Genomic DNA, 23,273 nt, shown 5'->3' with positions numbered 1-23,273 from the left:
CACCTGGGAAGCGGTGCCGAGACGGGCAATACTTGGCAGCGGCCGTGAAGCGCGTCAAGCTGCCAATAGCTCTGACAGCTGCCGCCATCTTAGCCCAGAGGGGAGGTCGAGCGGACTGAAAGAAACGGAGGCACCCCTGGCGAGGAGGGCACGGCAGGCAAGGTGGGCGGGGCCTTCTACTTTCGTGGGCGCAGCAGTCTCATGAGAGGTCTGTCTTCAGCAGTGCCTGCTTACAAATGTCGGTACGCCGCTCTTTTACTTAGCGGCCAGTCTTTTAAACATTTCCTTCTCTCTGGTATAATCAGATTTTTATGTGGAGACACTGGAGGTACGTCGGAGGAAGAAGAGCAATGGTTAGGCAGAGGTTAGGGCAACCATGTAGAACTGCAGAGGGGACTAGTAAGGGGGCCTCACTGGAAACGGCGCTTTTGAGGGCAGAAAAGGGCGGGGTTCTAGTGTGTCAGACTGGCGAGGGGATCCTCTCATTGCTTCAGGAGCAGCTGCGGAGAAAGTAAAGGCGGCCGACGAAAGACTCAGGTGGGTTTTTCCGTTCTCTTCTACCCGAAGGTTGTGAGTTCAAATTTCGCCACAGGTTATGAGGCAGAGGAGAATGGTTGATCTGAAGAGCTGGGGCAGGGGTTAGTAAGGAGTTGTGGGCGGAGTTTAGTTCCTTTTAGTGGTATGTTGTTAGAAGACAGAGGAACAGGTCAGAAAAGTACCCCTTGGCTTAATTATTACTAAGTAATGACTGATATTAGTTAACAAACAAGAACCTGTTTAGGTTCCTTTTTTAAAAAAAAAGCTGAGAATCGATGCAGGAATTGTAATTAATCATGCTTACTCTGTAATTAATTACAATACTTTCAATGGCTCTCTACGTTAAAACAAAAAACCAGACGGGTTTTTGCCTCGTAGGAGCTTCTAGCCTTGTAGGGGAAGCAAGTGTTATTGTTCCCATAGTGCTGTTGGAGGGCTGAAACTAAGAGGCTTGCCTAAGGCCCAGTAAAGAGTTTTTGTAAGTGCTGAGATTCAAACATGAGGTTTCTGCTTCCTGTCCTCTCTTTTATTGATTGATGGATTGGTGTAAAGTACTTGCACTTAATTTTTAGTCATGATCGGCTCCCAAAGTTGTTTATAATTTAAATCCATGAGGTTTTTTAAGACTAGTCACTGACGTGTGCAGTTTTGCATTGGAGAAAGTCCAGAAAAGGGCAACTAGAATGATTAAAGGGCTGGAACACTTTCCCTATGAAGAAAGGTTGAAACGCTTGGGACTCTTTAGCTTGGAGAAACGTCGACTGCGGGGTGACATGATAGAGGTTTACAAGATAATGCATGGGATGGAGAAAGTAGAGAAAGAAGTACTTTTCTCCCTTTCTCACAATACAAGAACTCGTGGGCATTTGATAAAATTGCTGAGCAGACAGGTTAAAACAGATAAAAGGAAGTACTTCTTCACCCAAAGGGTGATTAACATGTGGAATTCACTGCCACAGGAGGTGGTGGCGGCCACAAGTATAGCCACCTTCAAGAGGGGTTTAGATAAAAATATGGAGCACAGGTCCATCAGTGGCTATTAGCCACAGTGTGTGTGTATATATAAAAATTTTTGCCACTGTGTGACACAGAGTGTTGGACTGGATGGGCCATTGGCCTGATCCAACATGGCTTCTCTTATGTTCTTATGTTTTGGTTATTTTCTACTTAGTGAAAGAAGCTTTGTGAACGAGTATATTATCTGTAGCAGCCTGACAACACAGAAGTTCAGTCATTTAGTAGAACCAAGTACAATAATTGGGAGTTGGGGTAAGAGGGGGCAATCCTCTATGCTCACTCCTTCCTTTTGATGGTTTCTAGTAGTTGGGCCTCAAAATGTCCATCCCTAATAATAATAATAATAATAATAATATTTTATTTTTATATCCCGCCCTCCCCGCCAGGCGGGCTCAGGGCAGCTAACAGACATGGGAGTCCCATGATTTACATAAAACAGCATAACAGACATGGGAGTCCCATGATTCACATAAAACAACATAACAGTTTAAATATCAGTTACAAATAAGTTATTTAAAATAGATAAAACATATAAAATAGGTGCTAAATTGTTGTAATCATGGTGTACACAAGATGGCTAGGTGTCTGCTCGTTAGTTAATCAGGTTCTATCTCGAATGCCAACTGAAAAAGAAATGTTTTGCAAGCCCTGCGGAATTGGTTCAGGTCCCGCAGGGCTCGCACCATCTCTGGAAGGTCGTTCCACCAACGAGGGGCTATCACAGAGAAGGCCTGCTCCCTAGTAGCCTTCAACCTAACTTCTCTTGGCCCAGGGATTGTTAGTAAATTCTGGGAACTAGACCTCAGTGCTCTCTGGGGTACATATGGGGAGAGGCGGTCCTTTAGGTAGGCAGGTCCTCCCTGATGATGGCTTCACTCTTGGAATTGCTTTATGACAAGTACAAAATGGGCAAAGCACAGGTGAATTTCCTCAGAAGAACCCGAGTTTGATTGCTAATGATTAGAAGCTGTTGCCTATACTACTGATGCCATCCTGGCAGATGTGAAAGATAGGCCCAGGACTAATTTAGTTGTCTTTGCTACCCCAGCTTTACATGCTATAAAATTAACATGTATTTGTAATACGATTAATATCTATGGGTATGTTTGTTTCTTCTTTCTCCTTATGGGAGACACTAGCGTTGCATGTTGCTGTAGGTTTTGGAAGAGGGGAGGCTGTTTATCGTCACAATAGTCTATAGACCTTTCTTTAAAAATCTTAAGGTCTAAGAGTAAGCCTTCATTAAGTATTATGAGGTTTGAGGTCTGGCTTGGGAGAATGACATCCTTCCAGGATTTTAGACTGGAAGGAAAAGCTGGTATAGTGTTGACTGGAGGAGGCTCTTTCTCTGCAAAACAAATCAGAATACATATTATAGGGTACAGTCCAGGGAAAGAGCAGCTCTTATGAAAACAGGCCCATGAGTTATTACTGTATAGTTGTGAAATGCGAGCTACCTTTGTATGTCATATGAAACCCACACAGTCTTGTAGCACGTTAAAAGCTAACTAGCTTGTTGTAACACAGGTCTCAAATTATGAAGGATATGTAGACTGGGGGTGGGTTGTTAGAAATCTACAAGAATTTTAGGCAACATTACCTTAGATCCACTAGCATTTCTCTGTGCAGGGAAGGATTTCCCTCTGGAGAGTTAACTTTTTTTCCCTTCCCTCTCCCACTGCAGCTTAGAATACCCCCTGAAATGTTGTTCCCATAGTGGATCTTTAGGAAAAGGTCTGATTTCCTAGCCTGGAGGAGAGGAAAGAACAGCTTTGAGCTAATTGCTGAACAAAGTAGGCTGTGTGAAACCATGCTTTATAGACAGAGAGCTTTGTACATTCTTATAAATCCAAAGTCTTAGGAATTCTGTTCAAAGTAAAAATAAAATGTGAAGTTGTAGATGATGGATTTAAGTATGGGCTGTGAATAGTTCACTGAAACATATTCTTTTTAAAAAGAAATTTTTAATCAGAGAAAAACTAAGCTTGATTGTAGTCATTTTAGGTTTTGCAAGACACCTTATTATATTAACCCAGCAAACAAAATAGAAGCAAAAAACAAGTTTCAACAAATTGTAGGAAAATATTCAGCAATATGCAGAAAGATTCTAGCATGAAACTTAATAAGTGAGACTGCATCTTTCATGCTCAAGGAAGATAGTAGCACCACCACGGCCTAAGATGAGGTTGCGGTTTCTGCCTTGGAGGAGCTTTTTAAAGACTTGGCAGTGATCTTGAAGTCATTCTAGTCGTGAGCTTGACTTTCTTGGATGGGCACATGAACTGGGCTGGATGCCCACTATGAATGCTGCTGACACTCCAGCAGAGTTAATTACTACTTTGTCCTTCCTTTCCAGGTTTTAAAATGACATCCATATTGACCTGTACTGTCAGAACCCTTCCAGCTGCCACAATGTGGACTGCCCGATTGTGTAAGTGCTCCTCCTCTGCACTGGTGCAGTGCAGAAAGAGTCTAGCGTGAAACTACTCTTTTTTTTAGGAACATCTGACTACTCTGTTTTTTAAAAAGAACATCAGACTCTCTGCCACTATTTGAGTTTCTGTTCATATACAGTAATTTTATTTTCTCACGTGGTGGCACATAGCCCAGGAAACTTGATTACATGCAATAGGTCTGTGTGTGTGTCTGTCAAATGCTGTCCATCATTTCCACCTTATGGCAACCCTGTTAATGATCTCCAAAAGCCCTGTTGTTAACAGCCTTGCTGAAGTCTTGCAAACTGAGGGCTGTGGCTTCCTTCATTGAGTCCATCCATCTCATGTTGGGTCTTCCTCTTTTCCTGCAATTTTTGTTTTCTTTGGTGAGTCGTGTTTTCTTGTAATGCAACCAAAGTATGATAGCCTCAGAACTGTTCAAGCTCACTTTGATTTAGAACCCACTTCATATTTCAAAATGTAATCTTTTATATCAGTTGAAATATTTATATGGATACTTTATTAGTTTCTGCTTTTGGTGTCTCTAGATGTTGGAATCTTTGGCTGCAAAAATATTGTTGCTTTAAACTTGAGTATTTTGTTATTTTTTCATTTCAGCTGTGAGGTCATTCAGCTGTTCACACCGGTTAAGTACAGCAGGTAAAGCAACAACATACAGTTAAATATAGCTAACTGAGGGCTTTACTTGCATGTTTGTGCCATTTCATAAGTTAGAATATGCAATAACTTTTTTTATTAATAGAGGGCTACTGTGTTAAAACAGTTAAAATGGATAGAAGGAAGTACTTCTTCACCCAAAGGGTGATTAACATGTGGAATTCACTGCCACAGGAGGTGGTGGCGGCTACAGGCATAGCCAGCTCTAAGAGGGGGTTAGATAAAAATATGGAGCAGAGGTCCATCAGTCATATATATATATATATATATATTTGGCCACTATGTGACACAGAGTGTTGGACTGGATGGGCCATTGGCCTGATCCAACATGGCTTCTCTTGTGTTCTTATGTGTTAAAGCTGTAAACACAAACTACTGGACTGCATCCTAGGGATCTGTTCTGATAATGGCAGAACATTTCTCTGATGCAAGAAGGTTCTCGTGTTGGGAGAGCACAAGCATTGGCTGAAAAACAGATGCACAGGGTTCAGTCTGTGGTTACAGAGCTAACATACGAGAAACACAACCTGTTTTTAAAGACACATACATACGTGTACATCTCTGTTCCCTGTTTTCCAGATTTCAGCCCCTTGCTGTGATCTTTATTTCCTGTTTGTGTTTCTCGAACTGTTTTTAATAAGTATAAATCTGTGATGGAAATAAATCTAATTGAATGTTTTCACTTAATCATGTTTAGCATTGCAGCCTTAAGTTGTTTATGGCTAAAGCAGTTATCCATTTTCCTTTTAAGGCAGCAACAACTCCCACCCCACCCGGGGAAGGCTTCTCTGATTTCCACATTTTAACTTATAACTGGTTATTTATAAAGCCATTTTGGTTTAGTGGTTAAGAATGGAGGACTCTAACCTGGAGAATGGGGTTTGATTTCCCAATTCCTCCACGTGAAGCTGCTGGGTGACCTTGGGTGAGCTGCAGTTCTCTGAGAACTGTTGTCTCACGAGCAGTTCTCTGAGAACTACTCTGATACTCCAAGTGAAGGGCAGGGTATAAATCCAATCTCTTCTATATTCACTAAGATTAAGAAGGGTGTGCAGCAGGGTGGCCAGACTTGTGCTGAGAGACAGCAGTAGCTTATGGGAATTTTGTGAGTGGGTAGCCAATGTGAAAGAGTTTAATAATAGTTAATATATAACACTGATTTATAGCAGTAAGAGCGGTCCCTTTTTTAATATATTTGAGACAGTTGAAAAATTATGAATGCAAATATAGTCAAAAGGAGGCCACAAAGAAATGTTTCATCAGGACCTAAAAAGGGCTAAGATACAGAGCAGGGAAAGCTTTCAAAGCAAGTTACTTGAGAGGAGGGGTACCTTGTGTTTTAAATCCAAGTTCTTTAACATCAAAAATACACATATTTTAAACAAAATGTTCCACCTTTTTCCTATTTGTGCTTGAGAGTCCAGTCCTTTAACCTTTTTAACCCTTGGGAGAGTAGTCAACAGTGTTGCTTTGTTATGTAGTGCTTCTGAGCATTTAGAGAGCTATATATACTTATCAGTGTTTTAAGTTTTGCTGATATTTCAGAATAGAGGATGCTTCTGAGGCAAAATGATGGCTGTGATTGGAGCGGAGACTTGCTTTTTAAAGAAAACATTATTTTAAGCAGAAGTTTTGTAGGTCTTTGTAAGCTGTATCCAGTAGTTAGGTGACATTCTCTTTTTGCAGTTCAGCCCAAGACTAAAAAGACTTTAGCCAAAACTGGGGTGAAGAATATTGTACTGGTGGATGGGGTTCGCATCCCATTTTTGCTGTCAGGAACCACGTAAGTATTAAACTCTTCCTTGACCACATGAATGAGATAAAATAAGTAAGGCATTGAAACATCCTACATCCTTGAGGCATTCATTGTTTTTTTTTCTCTTCTTTAATCCCAAGGTATGCAGATCTGATGCCACATGACTTGAGCAGAGCGTCATTACAGTAAGCAGTGCATTGTATTAAAGGGAATACAGAAAAGTATCACTTTGTTCAGAGATGATTGTGTAGCAATTTAAAGCAGCCAATGTTTGTCCTCCTATTCCTGCCTCTGGGCCTGGAACACCCTTCCTCTCTGTTCCAGGTTCCTCCTCCACGTCCTTCCTTAGTGGTACCTTTCGTGACCCATTTTTCCTGTCCTGCCCTTGTGGAATGAGATAACTTTTGTGGGTTTGTCAGTTTCTATCTTTTCTTTGCCATTCCAGTCATAAGCCTGTTGAGCAAGGATGCTTTGCGTGTGGTTCACAGTGTGAGAGCCAGTACACATGAAGTAGCCCTGAATATGTAATGTAATCTTTGGCCAGGCACATTCTGCTGCAGACTCAGTTTTTAATAGAGGTTGGCTAGTGGTTCTTTTGTTGTATGCAAGGGGAAAAGCATAACTGGGGAAGAAGACCTGACAGGAGGGATGTAGAAGAAGCCAGGGGGAGTCCAAAGGATGGTGATGGTCTGTTCTTACTAGCAAGTCCCTGCAGTCTTGATGTTATCAGAACTGTTCTGAATTTTGTGAGCCCAGCTGTTGATGCCCTTCCTCAGAAGGGGAGGGGGGCTTGGAAGTGGCTCCGTTCAGCATTTAGGATAAAACATTCTCTGGGAGTAGAGACGAAGCACAGATTGCTTCTAGCAAGCAGCTGTGATCGGCTAGAGGTTTCTTTTGATTGTGTGAAAATAATTTCTTCCTCTGACCTCCTCCCACAGGGGCTTGCTGTACCGGACCAATGTACCAAAGGAAGCAGTTGACTACATTGTTTATGGCACTGTTATCCAGGAAGTGAAAACAAGCAATGTTGCTAGAGAGGTGAGTTAAATGGAAGAAAAAACACTAGGCAGCTATCTTAAGATACTATGTGAGGGAAACAGAAGGAATGTTATCTTGAATCCCTGTGCTGTCTGGTTTCAAAAGCAAAGTCTGTGGATTTCTTTGAGTGTTCTTTGGATTCATCAGGACACTCATTGTGTATTAAGAGATGCCAGCAACTCAGTTTTTTATCATCACCATTCGATATGAAAGAAAGTCTGGTCTGGGCAACATGTCAGACTAGACTTTCTTCCATATCTGCTGCTGGAAGGAAAGAAAGTGAAATTATTTAGTCACCTTGCACTTCCAAAGGAGCCACTGTCCCCAAGCTCTGGAGGAAGGGTGATGCTCAAGCACTGTGCCTTAGAAGTGGCTCAGAAGCACAGTGCCCTTCTTCAAAACTTATAATAAGGGGAAGGGGGCAGGTTGCCTCTGATCTTGTGTAGTAATTTGGAGAGTCTGTGAAGCGTCTCTTTAGGTCAGCTTCAGCTTGAGGTTTGAGACAGGACCTTCCCCATCTCCCCTGGAGTAAGTCGTATCCCATTAACTACAAATTTTAGATGGGCTACAAAGGCAAGCTGAAAATTGTAGGGTCCCTGTTGATGAAGATACATGCTTTGGTGGTGATGTTGTAGCATTATTAACAGGGCTATGGGAAGTACAACTATCTCACCCTCCTTTTCTGCTAATTTCCAATCTAGATTTCCTTCTCTTTATGTGTAGTGGATTATATCTGGGGTATTGTTGTAAGCTGTTTCAGAACTCACTTTTGGCAGGAGTGGACTATAGACATCACAAACAATTTCATTTAAATCTGTTCAAGTAGTGCACTTTAAGTGGAAGCCTTAACTAGATTTGCTATATTAATTTGCTATATTAATTGAATATCCTTTTTGGTCTACTTGTGGTTTGATCCTGCAGGATGTTATACCAAATGAGTCTTTGTACCAGTGTTGTGTTGCAAGCCATGGTGCTTTTCAAGTACAGGCAAGTCTGCGTAACAGAAGAGCACTGTTATGCAAGGCTTTGTAGCTGAAACTTGCAATGTCAGGCAGTTGCAGATGGCAGGGGCAGAACAGGAGAGGGAAGCCAGCTGCACACTTGTAACCACCTTGGCTGGGTTGGGAACATGGCTGCTAAACATGGCACCTGGGCTCTGAATACTGAGGCCCAGAACCCAGGTTGACCTGCCGACCAGAAAACATTAACAGAATGAGAGCAGCAGGCAGAGGAGCTTAGTCTGGCAGCTGGCACCCAAGTGATCAGACTGCCATTGTGAAAGTCATCTCCTGGTGGCTTCAGTGTTCTATGAAGAGTGGAGCATGGCTTCTGTTAAAATGTAATACCCGGAAGATGTGTCAGCAATGTTATTCCTTTTGGATTAAAGGAATATACTCTGTCCATATGCTATGAACTAGCCTGCTAGATTCAGCTCTGGGTTTTTGTTTTTTTGATGTCTCTGACACCACAGATGATGATGTGAAAACTATCTGTTGCTTACTATGGTGGTGGTGGTGGGGAAATGTTACCAGCTGAGCATTAGGTAACTGAATGTCTTTCTGAGAATGTGAACCTCCAGTAGCAAACCTGATATTTTTCAGAAATATTGTTGCAGTTAAGAGTTTTTATAATCTGTTCTGCTAAACAGATTTGTTCCATCTGTCCAAGAACAGGATAGCTTAATTTTAACTTGCTGTGCTGTCCTAACCTTTAACCCAGCTGGCTGTGTGTCAATTGAGGTGTGTCGGTCTGTGGCAATAGATGTGTGACTCAGACATTTTGCTGCTGTCATGTGAAGCTGCTTTATACTCTCAGACCTTTGACCTACATAGCTCAGTATTACCTAGCAACTCTTCTCCAGTGTCTTAGCTGAGATGTTGAAGTTTGAGCCTGGGACAGTCTGTATGTAAAACAAGTTCTACCAATGAACACCACAGACATAAATGATAATAATGTAATTCTTTTTCCAGAGCAATAATGGGTACCTATGGTATATTTTCTGAGAACCATTTAGTTATTTATTTCATTAAATGTATTAACTGCCCTTCCCTGCTAACAGGGATCAGGGTGGCAACGTGTATACAATAAATAATTTACAGTATAAACCTACATTAAAACCAGTCCAGCAAAAAGCCCCTATTTACAAGATGGCAAGAAGTTACGATTTCTGAGCCCTCTGGGGGTTTCCAGGTGTTATGGAAGAGTGAGAGTGCCTTACATGCCCTGCAGAAAGGTAGCAAATCCTTCAGGGTACAAACGTGCTCCAGCAGAGAGTTCCTCAAGGTGGGGGTTAGGGCTGAAAAAGCCCTGGCTCTTAACTGAGGACAACCATGTTGAATAAGACCGAAGTCTGTTTAGTTCAGTATTTTGTTTTCCCCAAAGGCCAACCAGATGCCCCCAGGAAGCACACAAGAAGGGCATGAGGGCTCTTCCACACTGTTTCTCCACCTCTGACAATTGGTATTCAGTAGCATACCATATAGTACATGTTTATCCTACCCTTCCTCCAAGGGGTGTACGATATTTTCTCTTCCATTTATGTTGTAACAAAAACGCTGAGGTAAGTGAGGCTGAGAGAAGAGTGTATAGTCCAAGGTCACAAAGGTCATCCAACAAACTTCACAGCAAAGTGGGAATTTGACTCCATGTCCCTTCCTAATTTTAGTCTGATATTTATTGCTACTAGACCACAATGGTTCTGCCTGATCACTGAGGCTCCATTAACCTTCATGGTTCATAGCTAGAGCCCTTTGCACATGATCTGCCAGTGCACTGACTGAATTTATGTTACTGGCATACGTCTGGCAACTTTACTGGCCGCTCCCATGCCAGTCAGAAGACATCTAAAAACTTCCATCCATGGGGATACCTTGAATGTTGTGGCTAGCAGTCATGTACATGGCATACTTCCCAAGCAGTGGTATCTCCTCAGTTGATAACATCTTACATGTACCTATATAGGTTCATGTCTTTTAGTGTTCTTTGACTGCATGAACGACTGTGGGAGCTGCTACAATCCTGCTGATATGAGGATGCCTGAAGGCTGTAAGGATTTTTAAAGTCCAGCTTTGTTTGACCACTTGCTGGACCACTCTGGCATTCAGTAACAGGTTTTGCACTTAAAGACTGATTCAAATACCACAAACCTGCATGTGCAGTAGTATTAGCAAAGCAGTAACAACGGAACATGGTTGTGCTTTGACTATCTTGTTCTTCTCAGTATGAACATAATGTAAGAGCCTCCATCATTCAGCCCAGGCTACATCATGCCATTTTTGTGAGTTCAAGTGGCAGATGCTGTAAAGCTCTTTACATCTTGAAGAATACTGTAGAAATGAGACTGTTCTTGATGCTGTATCTGGCAAGCGCATGATGGTCTGAGTGCTTTCTGTTTTCCAGGCTGCCTTGGGAGCTGGCTTCTCAGACAAGACTCCAGCTCACACTGTCACTATGGCTTGTATCTCTTCAAACCAAGCGATGACCACAGGTATGTCAGCCAGAAAGGACAGTAACATGAACTTTTTACTGTAAATAACAAAAAGGATCAAAAGGAGAATGGCAGTTTAGCAATGCAAACTGAGTAAGAAAGAAGCCATCTGAAACTGTGAACAAAGTGAATTTGGAGGAAAGCTGTATAATGAAGATGGGCTTTTGAGTAGGGATTTAAATTAACACAGTCGGTGCAGCAGCTGTGCTCTGAGAAAAAAATGCAACTCCCTGTCTTTGTGCACGCTGTTACTTATTGTTGTGCTGTTATACATTGCCTTAGGTATTTTGTAACTCATTTCAGGTGGGTAGTTGTGTTGACTGACAGTCAAAGAGCAAGAATCAAGCCAATAGAGTCAAAGCTTTCTTTGTCATGGAGCTTTGACCTTTGAAAGCTTATACCCTGGGAATCTTATTGGCCTCTAAGGTGCTGCTGGACTTGGAACTAAGAAGTGATTAAGCAGTCCTATGAATATGCAAATACAAGACTAGGTTACTTTAAAGAATGGTGGACTCTGGGGAGGGAGAATGCTATGGAAGGACACTGAATGTTAGGGAACAAATCTGCCAGAGGACATTCCTTTCCTAAATAAAAAAGTTGCATTTCTCTGCTAAATAATGCTGGTGCTGTCTTCCATAGGAGTTGGTCTCATCGCTTCTGGCCAGTGTGATGTAGTGGTTGCTGGTGGCGTTGAACTGATGTCAGATGTTCCCATCAGACATAGCAGAAAGATGAGGAAGACAATGCTTGGCCTCACAAGGGCAAAAACCGTGGCTCAGAGGCTGTCCTTGATCTCCAGAATCCGTCCTAATTATTTTGCTCCTGAGGTAAAAATCCTTCCCCCCTCCCCCCATTTGTCTGCTATTTGCTTGCCTGTTCTGTAACTAAAGAGTGAGAATAAATCAAAGGCAAAAGGTAGTCCCCTGTGCAAGCACCAGTCGTTTTCGACTCTGGGGTGACATCGCATCACAACTTTTTCACTGCATACTTTTTTACGGGGTGGTTTGCCATTGCCTTCCCCAGTCATCTACACTTTCCTCCCAGCAAGCTGGGTACTCATTTTACTGATCTCAGAAGGATGGAGGACTGAGTCAACCTGGAGCCCTTTACCTGAACTCAGCTTCCACTGGGATCGAACTCGGGTCGTGAGCAGAGCTTAGGACTGCAGTACTGCAGCTTTACCACTCTGCACCATGGGGCTCTTGAGAATAAATCAGACGTGGCCAAATTACATCCATCTCATCCAGTCCATCAGGTTCTTAACAACTTTGGCCCACTGGACAGCATTGGCTAATGGATTTGTGTTCTTGAAGAAATGTTAAGTGCTTCAAGGATCATCAATAATAGTAGAGTGAGTGTGAAGGCCACATCTGGGTCTCTGTTTACTTTTCAGGGCTCGGAGTTGAATGCTTGCTCTTCCTGTTTCCAGCATTCTGGCTAGAAACAGGAAGAGCCAACATCCAAGTTGGAGGCCTCAAAAGTGGGCATAGACCCAGATGTGACTCTCTGGCTAAAGGTTTGTCCATCTCGGAGATATCATGAATGGTAACCACTTCGAGAGCTCTCAGAATTGTGGCTGCTGTGGTTGGGCTACTGAATGTTTGTGTGCAATCTGGACACCCCCTCTTCCCCTTTGCTACAGAGAGGATGGTGACCTAGTGTTAGTTAAGGCAGTGGTATGCAACATTCAGAACAGAAAATGTATACTAAGATTTAACCAGAATCACATGCTCTGTAGCCAGTGGGAATTGTCCGTGAGGGTGCAAGAGTATATGCCTGTCTTAGTATAGCGAAAGCAAGTGAGGGTAGAGCTGACTCTGGGAAAGACTTTGCAAAAGGATGATGTAGGTGTGGAAGAGGAAGAGACCTGGCTGAGGCTCTTCAGGCACGGATGGCAGAAGGTGGTGGAGGAAGAAAGAAGCCAAGGGAGCTGAGAGCAGATGAGCTTGTGATGAGAACCAGAAGTAAGATTAAAGGGGAATAGAAGGGGACAGCCTCAGTGTAGAGTCTGAATGAAAGTACAGAAATCTGACCTTGAGAAATTCTGGGGGATGCATGCAGGTGGAACAATGTTTGCTGTGCTGGCCGTGCATGCTCCTGGGAGCTGATATTCAGTGAATGCCTTCTGGCTTTCTGCAGCTGCCTGCTGTAGCAGAGTTCTCCACCAGCGAGACTATGGGACACTCAGCAGACCGGTTGGCAGCTGCCTTCGCCATCTCACGTGCCGAACAAGATGAATACGCCCTGCGGTCTCACACCCTGGCCAAGAAAGCCCAAGATGATGGGCTTCTTACTGATATAGTGGCATTCAAAGTGCCAGGTAAGGCAGCTGCCCAAGGGAGTATGTGGAAGGTTCATAGAGTGTTGTCATATTTTCATATGCCAAAAAAGGCAGTCGCAGGGATCAGAACATTTACTGTTAGTGAAACAAAGCAGCAAGATCCAGCCCTCTCCTCCCTTGCCCCCAAGTTGGTCATTGTTTTGTTTTCCAGAACCCACTCCATCTTTACAAAGCCTTGTGAGGATTTTTGGGTTCCACTTAAAAGCCATCAGTCTTGATAAAGGCAACAAAATGTTTGACACCGGCTAACGTGGACTTTCTTTATGTGAACAACTTTCTCGTTATCCTAACACGTCATTGAAACAATAGTTGACTGAGTGTGCATGACTATGAAGTGGAATAATTTGTTTGATGTGAGGATTTCATGTGGAACCCATTAAAAAGTGCCTGTGTGCACTCTTGACGAAAGAACTCATTACAGACTGTTTTCTAATATTTTGGATTATAATTCACATGCAGACTCTTAACCTTTTGAAAGTGCCTGTGTGCACGCTAAAAGTGCCTGTGTGCACTCTGATTTATTCTACTGCAGACTGTTTGGATTCATTCAGTTGCAGTCTGTTTGGAAAAAGGTTACGTTAAAGTGCCTGTGTGCACTCTTGTGTATTTTATTGCGGTCTGTTTAAAGGCAGAGGCTTTGGAATGTTAAAGTGCCTGTATGCACACTTGTATTTCTCATTATAGACTGTTAAGAAGCAGAGGCTACTTAGAAATAGAGGTCACAGAGTTATTCTCATCACCCCATTATTTTCTTGCAATAAGTGTTTTGATAGAATAGTGTTTATAGTTTCACCCTGATGTTTCTTCTATTATAGCTTTGCTTAAACTCATGGAGCCCCCTTTTTCCTACATTATTTTCCAGTACTGGCAACAGTAATATCCAAATGTTAATAATAATAATAATAATAATGATGATGGATGTGTAAGCCTACCCTGAGCCTGCTTTTGCGAGGATGGTGGGATATAAATTGAATAAAATAATAAATAAAATAAATTATTATTATTACTATTACTACTACTTTAGTTTTCTATCCTGCCCTTTCCACAAGCAGACTCAGGGCAGCTAACCAATTAAATCTCACTCATCCAATCATACCCAAATTGCACAGAGAAAGAACATAGAAGCTCTCCCACCTGTGCCCTGTTATCTGTATCTAACTAATGGATCTGGATCCATTTGGAGTTTGTTCTTAAACAGTTGAACATCTGAGATACATTGTGTTATATCCTACACTTGTTTTTCATGAATGGAAGAGGACTTTTAACAGGGTTTTTTGCCAGTTACCTCCACACACTGCATATCCTTATGCTGCACTCAGTTCTTTGGCATCCTCTGAACCCCCGTGGCAGCAGTGGGGGGGGGGAGGGTCATGATGTCTGCAGTAGGAGGGGGTAGGTTCTGTCCTGTAGACGATATGATGGCTATAGCCTATGGTTATGGTATAGGGAAAGCAGAGTCAATCCAGTCTGCTTGCGTGAAATTGCAGCCATCTTGAATTTTGATATAGCCTTAGTTAGTTTTGAAATTACTACAGTTGGATCCCAACAAATACATTATATCCCCAGGCCACTTTTCCCATTGACCACACAGTTTTAGTCTTGTCACTTCCAGTTTTACAAGCATGACTGAAGCATCCAGTTTCTCCCCAGCCCCCTCAGCTACCATATGATAAAGAACTGATTTATTTTCCTCAAGCAGGGTTCTGTCCTGTGTAAACAAAAGCGGTTGTGGCTTCAGTGATAAAACGTTAAGGGATTTACTGATAGGGATGAAGCCACTGGCAGTGATTGCCTAGTTCATGGTTCAAAGGGCCTCTGATGTACTCTGATCCTAGAGGTTGGTGTTTGTCATAGCATCAACAGCCCTAAACTTACAATTGTACAACTATTGTTTGCTGAGAATGCAGGGTCCTAGAAAAAGAAGTTTTGTAGGAGAAAAAGAAAAGGCCAAGAGGATGGGGGATGAGAATGGCTAGAAACTGAAATGAAACCAACAATAGGCAGCTTGTTCTCTCAACTGGCTCTCTCAATCAATTCTCGCAGGCAGGGATACTGTTGTGAAGGACAATGGAATCCGTCCTTCTTCACTGGAGCAGATGGGCAAATTGAAAGCTGCTTTTGTCAAACCTTATGGAACTGTCACAGCCGCCAACTCTTCTTTCTTGGTAATGTTAAACCTGCATTTCAAGCCCTTTTGACAATAGTACACTTGAAAGCTGTGATAAAATATTTAGTTGGTTAGCTTTAAAACATATATGGAATTTAGCTGTTTTCTTACAGTTCTCTGGATTTCTTGGTCCATAGCTCCTTAACCATATCCAGCCAACAGACATTTATCTGCCCTTCCCATCAACTCTTTCTATCAGCAATGTGTGCACTGTCCTTCCCACCACATTCCTATTGCTGTCCTCTTTCCTGCTTTTTCTGTCCCTGTTTCCTTCAAGCAAGTGCTCTTCAGCATTCTTCCCAGAAATATTTTCTCTTTCCTCCCAACCCTCCATTCAAAGCAATTTCTCTTGCCCTATTGGCAGTGCAGATTTTGCTTCCAATTGTTAGCCTTTCTGTGTTACTTTTTCTCACCCAAACTGGCCTTTTCTTCTTCCCTCCCAGGAGCTGAATGTCAGTGTTTTGTTCCCAGTGCCACCATAGATTCCAAGTAGTTAGAATGTTTGTGAATGGCTACAGCTGGGTGACTCTTCAGCCAGGTTTTCGGCCATGAATGAAATGGCTTGGGTGGGTTTTCCTTAAGGTTAGGAACCACTTGATCAGGTCTTTCTGAATTAGAATCACACCTGTACCACACCTTTGGAATAGGTTATACATGCCGATAAATAATGGCTGCAATTGATTGCTAAGGAGATGGAGATGACAATACTATTGAAATACATGGGAGCTTTACCATATGAAGGAAACTAGGTCCCAACTGCAGAGAACCTTACAGTCTAAAACATGACATAAGGGAAGACAACAACATGCAGGGAGGAAGGGTCTGGTGAAGGGCAGATAACTTTTCTCTGTGTGTGTGCACGCTCATGTGGGTACCTGTAATTCTCCCTGTACACTGAGAGAGTATGCCTTCTGAATATACTGGTGCAGTGACTAGATGACTGAGTCTGGGTGATTTTGGATCAGCCACTTTCTGTCCCTGTAAACCTGTGCCCTACGCTGTACTATTTGAGACTGTGGGTGGGGCCTCACATGATGGGATATTCCCAATGAAGAAACATTTCTACACGTTGAAACCTGGCATGTCAAAAAGAGCCGTGCTTACAAGCTTTCCCTTAACATGCTGGTGTTCCTCATGCAAAGAGTGTTTTTTTGCAGTTGTGAGATGCAATTCTTTCTGACTCCTTTGGCAGAAGTATGGCATGTAAACTCACCCACTGCATATCCTCTGCCTTCCCCCATCCCTGGGGTCTCATGCAGCCCCACTTGTATTCAGTGCAGCCATCCTCTGTTCTGTTGCTTCACCTGCTCGAACTTGTTTATTGACTTCCTTTTTCAGACTGATGGAGCCTCAGCAGTCCTCTTGATGTCTGAAGACAAAGCTTTGGCAATGGGATACAAACCAAAGGCCTACCTCAGGTGAGTGGAAGTCTTCTGCTTTCATTGCTGCCTGTGTTGTGCTTGTCCTCTCTCCTGTCCACTGTTTGATAGCTCTTTGCTGTGCTTCTCTCATCCAGGGATTTTGTGTATGTATCCCAGGACCCAAAAGACCAGCTCCTGCTTGGGTAAGTTGTAGACCATTGGGCCTCAAAGGCTTCTCAGTGTTTGTCGTGCCATTAAAAAACCATTCTTTCTCAGCAAGACTCCCAAGCTGCAACATGAGCAGAACCACCCCCAGCCAGCCCTCTGATATTCTCTCCCCACCCTCCAGTATCTACACATGTGATTTCTAGCACTCTAATCCTGGCTGCCAAGTATGTCAAAGGGTGATGGGAGTCCTGTTACTCACTCATCTGCTGTACAGGTTCCAGTTCAATCTCCAACATGTGCATTGGAAAGGGGAGGGACGGTGGCTCAGTGGTAGAGCATCTGCTTGGTAAGCAGAAGGTCCCAGGTTCAGTCCCCGGCATCCAACTAAAAAGGGTCCAGGCAAGTAGCCGTAAAAAACCTCAGCTTGAGACCCTGGAGAGCCGCTGCCAGTCTGAGTAGACAATACTGACTTCGATGGACCCAGGGTCTGATTCAGTAGAAGGCAGCTTCATATGTTCATACATTCTGTTGATAGGGTTACCTCAGCTGGAGGAACGGATCCTTTACTGTTTCTCCCATGGGCTGTTCCTCAGTCAGAATCTCTTTTTTTCCACCCCCTAAACCTACTGTTCTTCCTGCTGAGGTAAAAGGTATGTGAACCCTGATATAATTAGCCCATTGCTCTAGTCAGATTGGGATGTCTGTAGAGCCGCATTAAAGTGAAAACAAAACTATCAGGAGATTCATGTGTCATCTTGCATCTTTAGTCTGGTTCATCTATAGTTTTTTCAAAAGAGACATAAAACACAAGTAATATTTTTATAAGGGCCCAGAATAATGCTTATAAGACACACATCTGTGATAAATTCTTAGAGTCCAGCACATCTGTATTTTCCTTCTGATCTCAGTGAAGTTAGAAAAAAATGCAATGGGATGCCTTCTCTCAAAACGCAATCCTTAGAGACACCCCCATTCCCTTCTTTTGCCACATAAAAATAGTTCTGGTTTTAGGATAAGGCAGCTTAATATGTTGATAAAGTTACCAAGAGCTAGACAGGAGGTACTCCATTTGAGTAGTAGGTGTATGAGGTGAAACAAGTAGTCTCCCAAAGGAGAATCTGGCATGTGCCCTTTTCTCCCCCAGTCCTACATAATCTATCCACAAGATGGAGCCATAGTTAAGCTGAAGTCAGTCAAGTTAAAATTACTGGTGATGAGCCATTAACTAATGGCAAGAAATACCAGTTTGGGTGCGTGGGTTTTTGGAAGTGAGTCTTGCATAATCATGAATTCAAGTCTGAGCAACTTGTAGAAACCATATAATTTTTTTTTCTTTTTGGTGTGGGAAAGCATCTTTGGACTATTGTCTCATCTCTCTGTTACATCTCAGTACACCAAACGCAGATGGTAGCAAGTTCTCTGTTACTTCTGTGCTCTGAACAATAGGCAAACCCCTCTCAAGGGCTTGTTCTTGAGTACTGAAAGGAAGTGGCAGCTGCAGGTGCCTTCTGTATTGGTATTTTCAACTCTTCTCAAGACGCCCCTGAGTGCAACTCTTTCCTTTCTCCATCAGCCCCACCTACGGTACTCCCAAGGTGCTAGAGAAGGCTGGCCTGACCATGGCAGATATTGATGTGTTTGAGTTTCATGAAGCATTTGCAGTAAGTATTTCTAAAGTGGTGTGTTAGGAGGGGCTTTTGGGATAATACTCTCCATAGGAAGAAAAGCCACACACCTTCCCTAATAACTGAAAGGGACTAAACCATGTGCAAGGAAATCTTGGGAGTTGTGCAGCCAAAGATAAACATGCAAATTGAGTTCTGTGGACAGCATCCTTCACTGACTGTTCACTGTTTGAGTCTCTCAAGGATATCTAACTAAATGGTACAACTTGTAGCATTGTTGGCGGGGTTCAAATCTCAGTTCAGCCACATAATTGCTGACTGCATTCAGATGTTGCAAAAATCCTCTCTCCAAGGTAGGCATGAACACAGTTTAGTTTCATGTCCTTTTCTCCATGGAGGGGATGTGCAGGGAGCACGTGAACACAACAAGCTGGGTTGGTGCCCTTTTTGGAGGGACAGGCTTGCCACAATGTTTGAATGCAGCCACCAAATATCCTTTGGCAAATCAAGAGGCAGCTCTCAGCCCTTGCTCTCCATTTGCAAAATAAGAACAGCTGACTGCTGACAAGGTTTATGAGAATGAGCGACTTAAAGAGTAAAACACTTCAGATCAGGGTCCCCAGCGTATGGTGCCCATGGATGCCATGGGGTCAGGTAGGGCTTTTGCCCAGCAAGGGTTCTGATTTATTGGAGATTTGATTAGCTGTGCAGACTTTTTAAAGTGTCACTTTGGCAGCAGCTGCCACCACAGCACAAGGATCTGCACTGTTGCTGAAGTTAAGATGTGGCAATCATTTTGTCACTGGGTCCCCTTCTTGAGGCAGCCATTTTGTGAGAGCTATTTTCTTCCTATGTCTACCATGCGGCCATTTTGTTCCTGCATCTGCCATGCTGTGTCAAAATTCTAAATGTGCTTGCAGGCTCAAAAAGTTTTGGGACCCCTGCTTCAACAGTAAGAAGTCTCAGTATGTTTCTGATAGTTGTGGCAATATCTAAATCCTGGGCATCTGCACTTTTATCTATCAGATGTCCCCATTCAAAGTGACGTAAGAGATCCTTTTAGTGTGTTTGGATCTGACTTGGTAACTTCTCTTCTACAGTTTTATTCTTTTTTTCTTCTTTCCCACTTAGGGCCAAATTTTGGCTAACTTGAAAGCTATGGATTCAGATTGGTTTGCTCAGAACTATATGGGCAGAAAGTCTAAGGTAAAGTTCCAGTTAGCAGTTTTATTGTAAAACTGTGTTTATACGTAGATGAACCCTGCTTGCTCTCAGTTCATGTTCCAGTTTCTCTGTGTGTCTGTTGCTTGTTTGCTGGCAGGGCAAAGGCCACCTCATCCTGGATATTGTTAGAACTAACTACTTGGAATAACCAGGTCCCTCAGCCACCGCCAGCCTACTGTTCTGCAAGGGCGCGTTCCTGCAGTGGTCTTTATGCAGCTACGCTGGCTGGCCTGAAAATACTGCCTCATGTTGTGTGTGTGTGTGTTATCAATACCTAGTCTTCCATTACTTTGTAACTTACTGTATCCCATTATAGGTGGACTTGTATAATTTATTCAAGGTGCTTCTTGCAGGTTGGAGCCCCTCCTCTTGAAAAATTCAATAACTGGGGTGGGTCTTTGTCACTGGGACACCCCTTTGGTGCCACCGGCTGCCGATTGGTAACCACTGCTGCCCACAGATTGAAGAAAGAGGGAGGACAGTATGCGCTGGTTGCTGCATGTGCTGCTGGTGGACAGGTAAGTATGGGAAGGTTTGCCTGTCTTGCGGTTGGCAAGTTCTGTACACTTTGGGGCCTCAGCATTCCAGGGGCAAGAAAAACCAGGCTTGCCTCGGTAATGCTGCCTTCACCTAGTTATGTTTTATTTCTCCTTCCTGTATATGGTGTGAGTCTGTTCTTCCATGCATGCTTCTAATTTAGTTGTTGCTGTTCCTCTTGCAGGGTCATGCAATGATAGTGGAACTTTACCCACAGTAAGGGCACGAAGAATGGCTGCAAATGGCTTTTCCTGAAACAACGGTGCCGCTCCAGTGCAGTTGTGCAACATAAGTGTGTCTAATCCTTTGCAAAAAAGGACTTCTGGTGGCCTTTGTAAATATTTTCTAACTACCTATGAAAGCTAATTAAGAGTAGGCACATACGTCCCTGAAAAGTTCTATATATTTATGTCAGTAAGGGGTGTCTGCAGTTTGTCCAACAAATAATGGTGAGTTTCTCTATCTGAGAACAGTGTTCAGGAGTGCAGTAATGCTGAAAGAGACTGCCTAGTGATAAATGGTTCTGGTTTTAACACAACTTGTATGAAAGATTAGGCTTTTTAAAAAGGATCTGTAATTTGAACTGAAATTATTAACTAGGTTATCTATTACAGTGGAAGGCTAGCACAAAATTGTTGAGTCAGCAGGAAGAGGGCTATGAACTGCATTGGGATACAATGTCTGTCATCACACATCAGCCTTAATAAACGAGAAATGTCAAGGTGTGGGTGTTCTTGCTTTTTGTCTGCTGCTTTCACAGTTGTGCTCATTGCAGCAGCTGTATGGGTCAGTGGCAGAATATCTACTTTGGCTGCAGAAGGTTTCAAATTTAATCTCCATCCTACAGCAATCAGTTCTGCTAGAGGAAATGGCAGCTTTGGAGGGTGGATTCTCCAGAAGTCCAGGAGTTTCCCAAGACAGTTGGCACTTCTCTATATAGGTTAAGCAAGTCTTTGTGTGTCAGTTCTTGTACCCTGAGTGTCAATTCATAACAATATTTGTGTTTACATGCAGAATAAGGGAAGAGTAGCATCACTATCCCATGCTGTGTAGAATAGTTTCTCTGGTTTCCAACATTCTCTCTTCTTTTACAATGAGTCAGTCCAGTGGCCAGAGTAAGGCTTCACAAGTAAGTGGCTCTGCCAGTCCATGGTCCTCTTTGCAGGGCTGCTGTTCAGCTGAAAAACAAAAAGCATTCTTGACTTTCTGCTCAGCAGCTACAATACGCAGTTAACAAAATGGATACGGGACAGTATGGAGAAAATGCTTGCTAATATACCCTACCAAGCTTTAAAATGGATCTTTCCATTATTGGTATGCAATCAGTTTGGCTGAAGCACAGCCTAAAGTTGTCCAGCTGCAATCTCTGCAACCTTAATTTAGATGTGAGGGTTTTTTACACATAAAAACAAAGCCCCTTGTGGGCCTGTCTTTAGTACATAAGCGACAGTTGTGTGAATCTTTCCATCCCTCAACTACTTCCCTTGTATATTCACTCAGCAGCCCTTACCCCTCTTTGTATTTGTGTCATCCCCACCCCACTCACAGCTGCTCTCTTCCTGTGGCCATCCACTTATTCACTTTGCCTATTGGGAAGCAAGAGATAGTTTGGAAGCTCTTGAAGTGCCACTGCCTTGATGGGTGGAATAAAAAAGGAATTTTGAGACGGAGCAAGGGGCTGATGGTTTCTGTTAAGGAGCTCTGCTTTCTGTATCTGGTATGAGGCAGACAAGGTTTACCCTCATAACAACCTCATACTGTAGGCTGAGAGTGTGTGACTAGCCATGCTTACCCAGAAATGTCTCCCTCTATTTTTTTCCCCCCTACTAAATGCAGCAGTTCCTGAGCGGAATATATAAAATGGGCAATAGACAGTGCAAGACCTTGCATGGCTCCAGATTACTGCTGAGCGGAGCTTCCTATGTTAATGACTGGCTTCCATTTGAACCTATGAAGCTGCCTTCTACTGAATCAGACCCCGGGTGCATCACAGTCAGTATTGTCTACTCAGACTGGCAGCGGCTCTCCAGGGTCTCAAGCTGAGGATTTTCACGCCTACTTGCCTGGACCCTTTTTAGTTGGAGATGCCAGGGATTGAACCTGGGACCTTCTGCTTCCCAAGCAGATGCTCTACCACTGAGCCACCATCCCTCCCCTTTTTAATGACTCACTGCTCAGTTTAGAGGGAAACACCTCTAGAGCTGAGATCTGGTCTTCCTTGTGCTCATTTAGCCATGGCCTAGGTCCGAACTGCACAGAGAGTAGGGAAGGCTGAAGTTGACTCCTTTGAAAACATGCCAGCAGACTCATTTTTGGCATGTTGCCGTGGCTAGGGAGAATCATGTATGCAGCCCTAAACTGAGATGGGGTATAAATGTGCCTGATAGTCTTCCATAATACACAGAATGCCAAGAACTCATCCTTGCATCATATAGTCCAGCTTGTTCCCTGCATTAGAAACTTCATTGCCTATACAACTAATCATGAGGGTCTGCAGGGGGACATGAGAGTAAGATCCTTGTGACCCTGGTAACTTGGGTAGAACAGCAAATGTTTTAACCCTGCACCAGTTTAAAAGTGAAGATGGCAAATTTAGTTCTGGTGGGCTGAAGCAGTGATTTTAAAACGAACCGTGCAAGCAAGTGGGGGAACTGCACAATGGGTTTAGGGGACCAGGGTGGGCAACAGGCAGAGGCTGCTGTTTCGTGCTTGTTCGAGCAGGGGGTGTAGCTAAGGCCATCTTCTGACCTTGTCTTTTAAAGCTCACCATTCTTCTCGATTCTCCTACCCAGAGCAGCTGCAAAGAATTAGCCCTCTTCCTCATTACTGTTGTAGGATATTGCTATGCAGTTTTAGATCTTAGCTGCCTGCAAGTGGTCCTTTCCTGAGGTTCCTTATTTAA

General features: G+C 43.2%; 3 protein-coding genes across 4 annotated transcripts in view; 1 reads left to right on the top strand and 2 right to left on the bottom strand.

Moving 5' to 3' along the window:
• HADHA (hydroxyacyl-CoA dehydrogenase trifunctional multienzyme complex subunit alpha) overlaps positions 1-176 on the bottom strand; it is a 39,165-nt gene extending 38,989 nt beyond the window's left edge. The window contains exon 1 of the mRNA XM_060250722.1: positions 4-176. Within this exon, the coding sequence (XP_060106705.1) occupies positions 4-88 (85 nt within the window). The 5' untranslated portion in view covers positions 89-176. The remainder of the gene's footprint in view (positions 1-3) is intronic.
• Positions 142-21,092, top strand: HADHB (hydroxyacyl-CoA dehydrogenase trifunctional multienzyme complex subunit beta). 2 transcript variants are annotated; one of them, XM_060250746.1, is made up of 16 exons: positions 142-162; positions 3,911-3,985; positions 4,608-4,649; positions 6,354-6,450; positions 6,564-6,608; positions 7,362-7,461; positions 10,861-10,948; positions 11,588-11,775; positions 13,088-13,268; positions 15,333-15,454; positions 16,795-16,874; positions 16,973-17,020; positions 18,559-18,646; positions 19,742-19,816; positions 20,188-20,352; positions 20,556-21,092. In XM_060250746.1, exons 2-16 carry the CDS (start codon positions 3,919-3,921, stop codon positions 20,589-20,591), a joined length of 1,422 nt encoding a protein of 473 aa, XP_060106729.1. In that variant the 5' UTR covers positions 142-162; positions 3,911-3,918; the 3' UTR covers positions 20,592-21,092. The 2 variants fall into 2 exon arrangements, with proteins under 2 accessions (XP_060106729.1, XP_060106738.1); XM_060250755.1 differs by having other exon boundaries at positions 147-537.
• Positions 20,553-23,273, bottom strand: part of ADGRF3 (adhesion G protein-coupled receptor F3) — a 28,740-nt gene continuing 26,019 nt past the window's right edge. Inside the window, exon 15 of the mRNA XM_060249152.1 lies at positions 20,553-21,549. The gene's annotated coding sequence lies outside the window, so the exon portion shown is untranslated. The remainder of the gene's footprint in view (positions 21,550-23,273) is intronic.

This window comes from Heteronotia binoei, chromosome 1 (genome assembly GCF_032191835.1).
Source record: "Heteronotia binoei isolate CCM8104 ecotype False Entrance Well chromosome 1, APGP_CSIRO_Hbin_v1, whole genome shotgun sequence".
NCBI classification, from domain to species: Eukaryota; Metazoa; Chordata; class Lepidosauria; order Squamata; family Gekkonidae; genus Heteronotia; species Heteronotia binoei.
Note: the sequence above shows the minus strand (reverse complement) of the source record. Positions and strands in the feature narration are given on the sequence as shown.

Coding starts and splice junctions, on each gene's coding strand:
- HADHB (XM_060250746.1), top strand. CDS start 3,919: ATGACATCCATATTGACCTGTACTGTCAGAACCCTTCCAGCTGCCACA. Junction 10,949..11,587: donor AAACCAAGCGATGACCACAG/GTATGTCAGCCA, acceptor TGTCTTCCATAG/GAGTTGGTCTCATCGCTTCT. Junction 15,455..16,794: donor CCGCCAACTCTTCTTTCTTG/GTAATGTTAAAC, acceptor TTCCTTTTTCAG/ACTGATGGAGCCTCAGCAGT.